Consider the following 8,969-nt stretch of genomic DNA (forward strand, 5'->3'; position numbering starts at 1 on the left):
TTTTAAATCTTCTTCTTCTAACCCAAATCCGGTGCATAACGTACTGTATCGCATTGTGTGTCTATGTGTCTGTGTGTGTATCGTATGCATTAATAATTTAATTCTACATAAACACTGTAACATATTTAACTTACTAACTAACTAGTTTGTGTAGAACGCTACGTTTTTTTTGATAAAAGAGAATTTTTTTATGTACCAAAATACTTCAATTTCATACTTTTTTGTGAGCCTAAGCAGCTCATTTTTAGAAAAAGATTTTAAATTGTGGTAGAGTGGATTCGATATGATAAACTCTGATTCAACAGTCCGCGACATTAACCACGGGATTTCAACTCGACACGATCAATCTGTCTTTCCAAACGCTCTTTGCCTTTTTTACATTCATGCATTTCTTCTTACATACCCGCCGATTATTGCAACTCATGACCAATAACTAATGCATTCTAATAGAGGAATAATATTTTATAAAGAATAACATTGATGTACGCGACGTATGTAGTCAATATTTAGGTGTTTTTAAAAAAAAGTATCTACTTATTCAAAAATAAGAAAATTAAATCTAATAATTCGTACAATAAATGAACACCCACCAAATCACTGAGTACGAGGACATGTTATCCAACTAAATAAATAAATATAATTTTGTGATTGTGAAAATGTCAAAAAGATACGGCCAATGTGTTGTGATGTATTTTAAATATCCTCATGACATATATTTCGAGGGTCCTAAAAGCTAATGAGGTAAGTATTATTATTATTTATTAATATAACTTATATTATAGGTGATTCCCGAATTATTACCGTTCATTATACTATGAGCGATAACAATAATCAGTGATATGACAAAGAATGAAAGAACGTCATTATCTTTCCGACTTTGATTATGTCTGGCAAAAAAATTGAGCAATTATACTTCCATTAATAGCAGTTGGTTTTTACACACCTGTATTATAAATTCTTTTATTTTTAGTTTGCACAAATTTGCAACAATGTAATCGGTTTACTATCATGTCCAGCGAAACGCGACACAAATTATAACTATTTATTGTATACGGATCAATCTTCTAGTGGTGCATTATTATTATTATTTTATATATGTATATATTTTTTTCTTATTTACGTTTTTTTATTGGTGCATAGACCACTAAAATTCAATCAATCATACATTTTATTGCAAAAGAATTTGTTAGAATCAGTAAATATATTAATTATAAATTATATAAGATTTTTTTCTTCTGATTATCAGTTAAATTCTAAAATCTTCTGCCTAGTCAACACCCAAATATATTCATTTGCAAATATTTACATGCTAACGGAGAATGAGCAAAGAAATATGTTTACTAGAAAACCCATTCCCCGAAAATAAGGATCAATGGAATTTTTGAGATTAGTAGGAAATTTCTCATGACTTTATTTAATACTTCAAATCAAGGTCTTATTATCTTATTATATATTATCGTATCCATAAACCAGCGGATAATCATTTAAAAAAAATGGGATCCAAAACTAGTTCTGTAAGGCCATCTAATATGGATATAACGCTTTCATCAACAATTGTTTTATACCCAAGCGAATTAAGTTTTCTTCACATAGTTTCATCTAGTATTATTTTGGTCCCAACACCATATACTTACACATCACACGAATGGCTCGCCATACCATAACACATGGGGAATGTTTTACAATCCGCTATATTCACCATACCTTTTTTAGTCCAGTGTCATCCCATCCGGTCCAATGAGATTAAATTTGAATTTGTGGGAAAAGGTGACTCTCCCAGTTTTCAATGCACCACTTTTTTTTCTTAGGAGAATAGTTTTAATGCTGGCCGTCTTGTAAAGAATCCTTGTTCATTCAATATTGGACTGTTTGAAGGCTGATATTCTTTCCAATATCTTCATTAAGCTCTGTTTTGATTTGTTACGCTGTTTGCAATCGGTTTGTAAGGTTTTATTTTTGATCTAACAAAAAAATGGTTTATCTTCAATGATTAAGTTTTCACTTATTTGGTAAAGTATTATGATGCCTTTTGCGTGCCGTCCATACTAATCTTGCTGTAAAATGTAAACATAAGTATGTCATCTATTGATCCATTATCCATTAGTCTCTGATTAGGTATCGATAGCTCCCTTATCAAATTTCACCCTAAAAGCAGGGAAGCTTCTTCAGGTGACAAAGGAAATGTGAGGAGGGTTCTTTAATAATGTTTTTCTTAGTAACGCCTATTATTCTTGCATGTCACTCAAAATGATTAGTATCAACTTTTAGTGATACGCAATACGTGTGCTGCGCAGGTTTGGCATTAATGTGTACGGTAAGAAAGGTATCAGATAGACAGTGAAGGTAAATAATGGGTTTGGGAGATGGTGTTAAGTAGAAGACTGATTAAAAGAGGAGGTTTTGTAAACTAGTTTTTAACCGATCCAATAGTTAATCTTTTCCAAGCGAATTTTGTCTTAATGGTGAGTTTTCATTTTAAATAATTTTGAAACGCTGGAAAGCGAGAATATTATTTTGTATACTTATGATTTATATTTTAACTAATGAGAACATAGAACTTGACAAAAATCATTTATTTTGAGTTCTACATAATGAACATAAAATTCTTTGAAACAGGTTTTTTTTGTTTACAAGAAGCAATTTTAGGATTCTTTAAAAAAAATAGTCCCCAATATGACGTAGCAATATCCATTGAAAGATTTTTACCCTTTTTACAAATTTACAAGCAGCTGTGTACTTTAATTTTAATTCCTAAATTTTAGATGCGTAATGGTAAACCGTTTAAACATACTTTACCTGCCCTTTTATTCCATGAAATTATAAAAATCAAAGAATTTAAGCTAAATCCAGAACATTCGAATGTAATAGTTGTTCTAGAACATTTTACCAACATTTACTTTATACATACCCATCTCTTTAAAGATTAACTTTGTTGTGCTCCATATGTATGTGTGAATACACTTAAGTGTATTTTTGGAATTGATATATTCCATTTGATGGTTAAATTATAATGTTTCCATTTTCTAATGTACACCAACTCTAGATGGAATTGACAGTTTAAGATAAAGCTGATGATATGTATGCGAATAAATTTAACAATAAAATATATACATTATTCCTAATGAATAATTTTCTTCATTGTAATGTATGGACATTCGGCTGTATTCAAAATCCAGTGTGTTTTTGTCAGTGATATATGTACTGATTGAGTTGAATAGCCAGTACTTTCATGTTGGTAAATAATTTTCAACATGCAGTAAAACCTCGATATAACGGACCTCTATTTAACGAACTTCGGATATAATGGACAAAAAATCCGGTGAAATGTAAAAGATTAAAAACGCCCTGTTAATATTAAACATGCTCAAATTCAAGTGTCGCCGCATGTAAACATTTTTTAGCACCCATGATAATCAAATATTATGTCTCAAAACTTCAAAAGTACAAACAAAACTTGATTCCTTTTTGAAAGCGAGATTACCGAAAGCAAGCGTGTCGATATCAAACAGCAACATCATTTCACGACGAGTCTCCGAAGACAACAAATAGAATTTTGTTTGTGTTTTGTATTTTTTATTTATATCTAAATGCAGTGATCATATTTGATTAAAAATATGTATTTTGATTTATTAAAACCTATTTTTATATAACGGACTTTCGGCTTTAACGGACGCATACAACATAGCTACTGCAGTCTAAAGGTACTATGTTTGTACTGTATTACAAATTTCTCGGACAATCTGAACTTTTCCGAATTCGACCAGGCCACAGCCCCAATTAGTTTGGATTACCTGGGTTCTACTGTACAGTATTAATCTCACCATTTCTATCAAGGATTTTTATTAATTTCTGATGCCAGGCTTACGTTCCATAGCTATTTCTGAACCCAATAGTGTTTTTTTTGTATCTTTTAATTCTCTAATATATTTTTTTTGTCTTATAACAACTGAGCTATGATCAGAATCAATGTCAGCCCCAGAATATGTTTTTACTGATTTTAAATAACTTCCAAATCATTGATTGATTAAAAAAATTATATATCATATTTCATAGAATAAAATAACAACTATGTATTTTTTTCCACGTGAATTTTATTTGACCAGCAACCAGGTTTCGTCGTTACCGACATCATCAGTCCGAATAATTATGGAAAAAATTACATAGTTGTTTTTTTATTCTATAAAATGTAGTTCCACCAAAAAATGTCAGTACAAAACTTATACATATCATTCTTTGTCCATAGCTATGGGTTGTGTCCAGAGTCGTAAGGACATCAACGACGTCCACCCGAATGTGTTCCGGGTCATACTGACCGACGAGGTTGGGGACGATTTGTGGGGAGGACAGCTGGAGGTAGGAGAGAATGAGATCGTACTCTACCCGCCTGGAAAGGATCCCATTCGCTGGCCACTGCGCACTCTCCGGCGCTACGGCTTCGACAGAGATATCTTCAGCTTCGAATCTGGTAAGTCTTTTTTTTATTACGCGTTAGCTTTGTTCCTGAGAGACGCCCGTGCGCGGCGGTATTTTCCCAAATGATTACTTTTATCATGTATTTAGTTAACCGGATCCACGCGGCTCGCATAACCGTATGTGTTTTAACAAAACATGCCCCATACGCGGCTGACATAAGCGTTTGTGTTTTTACATTGCTCCAAGTTTCGAACCTCAGATCAACTTAGTGGGATTTTTTCATGGTGTGGAACTTTGGATAAAATAATACGTCAATCCTTGGCCTTATGACATCTGTTGAAATATCTGACTAATAATTTGTAACATCACAAGGATAAATAAAAGAACAGATCCCTGATTTTTCTTGCGGTCGGTAATTAGTCCCCGCCATGATCATGCCCTATATCTGTCTCACTCTCGACGCTACGCATCGCCAGTGGGTAAGAGTGACACACGATGCGTGCTCTGATTTATTTATGTTACAATCTTATTTGTTTATATTATGATATATTTCAAGAATAATGTGACACAAGTGTTTTATAGAGTACCAAAAAAGCACAATGAATCCCATTGAACGTTTTTGTTTAGGAAAATAAATTATTTCTTAACTAAATACATTATGAAAGTAATCATTTAAAAAACAGCGAAATATCGCCGCGCACGGTTGTCTCTCAGGAACAAAGTTAACGCGGTTAAAAGGTTAAGAAACAATTTATATTCCTAAAAAAAATCGTTCAATGGGATTCATTGTGCCTTTTTGGTACTCTATAATACACTTGTGTCACATTATTCTTGAAATATAAATCGTAATATAAACAAATAAGATCATAACATAAATAAATCAAAGCACGCATCGTGTGTCACTCTTACCCACTGGCGATGCGTAGCGTCGAGAGTGAGACAGATATAGGGCATGATTATGGCAGGGACTAATTACTGACCTCAAGAAAAATCAGGAATCTGTTCTTTTATTTATCCTTGTGATGTTACAAACAGATGTTATAAGGCCAAGGATTGACGTATTATTTTATCCAAAGTTCCACACCATGAAAAAATCCCTCCATGTTGAACTGAGGTTCGAAACTTGGAGCAAAGTAAAAACACATACGCTTATGTCAGCCGCGTATGGGGCATGTTTTGTGAAAACACATACGGTTATGCGAGCCGCGTGGATCCGGTTAAACAGTTGAATTCACCTAGCCCAGGGGTCAGCAGATTTTCTAGTAAAAAGAATCAAATACAAGTGACAAAAAGACCTCCCGCATTTAGAGAGGATGCTGTGTGAGTTGTGATGGGTATACACCGGTGCAAGGGGGTATTGACTTTAAGTAGGCACGTTGGCACGGCGAGGTGAGCTTCTTGTGTTTGTATTGTAAGAGTACAGTAAGTTCTCTACTTACGTGATTGATTTGTTCCAAAGGTTTTATTGTATGTCGAAAAATCGTTAGTCGAAAAAAAAAAGAAGGGATTATTTTGATATATGGTAGGTAATACTATGCTCTTTTTTTAAAGGATATAGTACATATATGAAAACAAAATAGATCTACATGCCTATATTTAACAATTCTTTTTTTTTATTTTTAGAAGCTGATATATGATCAAAATAAATTAATCAAAGACTTATTATCAATTGGTCTGGATGTTTGTGATGTGTTTTTCACATTAACCTTCCTTAGTATTCTATTTGCAAACAAGCCATACAAAACAAGCACTCTGTGGGTTAATCCCTTAAAAAAAAATTTTTTTAACAAATAAAAAAGAGCCACAGACCCTAAAGTCTGCCAGCTAAAGTAGTTTCGTTGCGGTGATATTATAAAATGTTCAATTAACTTTCAGGTCGACGTAGTTCCACCGGTCAGGGTATATACTCCTTCAGATGCCGAAGGGCGGAGCAACTGTTCCACACGCTGCAGCAGAGTATCCAGGGGAGAAACAATACCCCCGACGGAAGCAGCTTAGAGGGAACGCGTGCCCCGAGCACCCTTCCGCGCCCCCCACTCTACTCCCCTGACTATCTGGAGCCCGCCCCCTCCTCGCACTTTCCCGCCGCCATCCGCCTCGACTCTATCAGCAGCGGCCCGCTCAGCCCCGAGGCGCACTCGCCGGGATCTCCCTCCAGCGCCAACATCCTGGAGGTCATGCCCCTCGGGCCCCTTCCCTCCGCTGGCACTCACGTGACCAACGTCTACCAGGTCCGAGATTTCTCCCCTTTGAGGGAGCACAACAACAATAGAAGATTTAAAAGCGAGCTACCCGGCCACTCCTACTCCAACACGGGAGATGTAAATGGAGATTTGGCCCATTTGAGAAAAACTTTACAGAACCAGAGGTATGCGCAGAGCGACGAAGACAGCCTGATAGGGTTGGAGGACCTGATGGCGCAGACGCAGCAGAATGCTCCGCTGTCTCCGACGCACAGCACGGCGAGCGAGCACTACGCCACTCTGGCCATGGCGCGAGAGCTGGACGACCGCCACTACATGAACCTAGTCCCGGGCAGGATTCCCGAGGCGGCCGCGCTCACCCATCCACTGCCCCAAACTCCCACCAGTGCACCCGCCCTCTCCGGAAACTATCAATTCCCCGATGTGTTCGAAGACGGTGCGAGACATAACTACGCCAATTTAGGACTGACCGAAGTGAATTATGTACCGAGATTACTAACCAGTCAGCGTAGCAAATCTAGGGGCGCTCATTCCCAAGAAATTTCTCATATCCCTAATGAGACCAACATCAGATTTAAGTATGCCATTCTGGATCTGCAAAGTTCGGCGGACACTGACGGGGATAAAATAGCTCTCTTGCCGCCGTCCAGCCCCAGAAAGTCAGCCATCGGCTATACGATGATAGATATCAACAAGACGGAGGCTCTGAAGTCAGTGGCTCAGGGTACGCAGGTGGAAACGGAGGGCTCGCGCCGGACGCGCCACAACTCCTCGGCCATTCCCGCTTGCTCGACCACATAGCGGTGGTGGAAGGGGCTCAAGCGTTAGGCTCTGCCCTCTTCCCCCGCTCCCCCGCACCTCCTCTCCAAACAACGAAAGCTTCGTGTTGTCCGAGCCGAGCGACAGCCCCGACGAAGATGACTTCTGACTTTTATTTTTACATGTGACAAAATTTAGTTTCGTAAGTGAAATTGTGCTATTGTGATTAGTTATGTTTTTAATTATCAGTTATACCAAATATTGGTACTCGTTTTTATTACGAATTTACCAGTTACAGATAATATGTACATACTTAGGATAAAATATTTTTATACATATATCTCATATAGACTCGTGATAGATCAATCGATGTACTGTTATATTAATGTATGTTTTACTAAATATTGCGAAGGAATTGCCGAGTGAGTAAGAAAGTATTTAAAATATTTAATGAAGAAAGATGGTTGTTATATGTTACATTTCTGTACAAGTAGTTTACATGTGAAATACATGTTGAGCTTTATATTATAGGCCAGTCACATTGTTCTATTCCCAATTGGTGAGATGTTACATGCTTTATATATTGTATGTATCTATTTTAAAAAGCCGTTTGGACTCAACATGATATGACATGTTACATGACCCTTTAGTACTACATCCATTGCCTTAACCAAAATGAATAGGTAAGGCTGTAAGCTTTTTTTAGCAGTTTTTAAGTTCTTTTGTCGTTGTTTTTTATTCCTGTTTACCATCTACCAAGTTAATTACTGCTCTCATTATATACATTAAAAATAATCTACTAACTTCTGTTGAATACATTTTTAGCAGCTTCTACCCTGACCACTATATTACACTTGGACACCTTAGGGCCAAAGAAATTACGAATATTAATCATTAAGATACATTTCTTTAACTCTAGGCATTGAATTACACCAAAGAATTTGAGTAGTAACGTGTTCATATATTATGTGTCATTATTTAGTGATTAAGAGTACAGCAGCTTTAGAAGTCTGGGAGAACCAATGCGGCGCTTACAGAACAATGAATGTAATTACTATTTTATATATTACATATATAACTTAGTCAGTGATATTTCAATGTATGCAAGCAAATTATATAGTGCCATTTTTATGTGTACATATTATAATGTTACCTCGGTGGTGTATTTTTAGTAAATTTTGTAATTAAAATATCTATGATATTTTTGTACTAATTGAGCTTTTATTTTCTGTTGACAAAATAAAATTCCACCCTGTTTTAACACCTTTGTGTGTTAAATAATAAAATCAATGAATATTAGATGCTGTTTCATCACTTTTTTTGTTGACTCTTTGAACGCGTTAAGCAAAAAATAAAAATTGATTTGAAAAATGCAAATTTTCCATTAAAAATAAAGTATTCTTTAAAATTCCTTTCCAAAGGGTAAATATAATTTTCAATAAATAATAACCTCTTGGTGAGGTCTCCAATCAAGTTGTATGTAAATATTGAAATTATTATTTAAATTGATGTTATTATAAAATATAGAATATATTAACATTGTTATTGTATAAGAAATGAATAAACCCTAGAAATTAAAGAAAAAATATTTAC

At 35.5% G+C, this 8,969-nt stretch overlaps 1 protein-coding gene across 1 annotated transcript; it reads left to right on the plus strand.

Annotated features, from left to right (window-relative positions):
* The first annotated feature begins 644 nt into the window (after nucleotides 1-644).
* Nucleotides 645-8,734, plus strand: LOC148305948 (fibroblast growth factor receptor substrate 3-like). The gene is made up of 3 exons (XM_088265833.1): nucleotides 645-741; nucleotides 4,244-4,465; nucleotides 6,289-8,734. Exons 2-3 carry the CDS (start codon nucleotides 4,246-4,248, stop codon nucleotides 7,416-7,418), a joined length of 1,350 nt encoding a protein of 449 aa, XP_088121959.1. The 5' UTR covers nucleotides 645-741; nucleotides 4,244-4,245; the 3' UTR covers nucleotides 7,419-8,734.
* The last annotated feature ends 235 nt before the right edge of the window (nucleotides 8,735-8,969 follow it).

Source organism: Brachycentrus maculatus, unplaced genomic scaffold (assembly GCF_059751285.1).
Source record: "Brachycentrus maculatus isolate JH-2025_06_01 unplaced genomic scaffold, ASM5975128v1 h1tg000258l, whole genome shotgun sequence".
Classification (NCBI taxonomy): Eukaryota; Metazoa; Arthropoda; class Insecta; order Trichoptera; family Brachycentridae; genus Brachycentrus; species Brachycentrus maculatus.

Excerpts from the sequence above, each read along its gene's own strand:
- LOC148305948 (XM_088265833.1), top strand. The coding sequence starts at position 4,246 with ATGGGTTGTGTCCAGAGTCGTAAGGACATCAACGACGTCCACCCGAAT. Across the intron at positions 4,466-6,288 it reads TATCTTCAGCTTCGAATCTG|GTCGACGTAGTTCCACCGGT; the intron begins GTAAGTCTTTTT and ends ATTAACTTTCAG.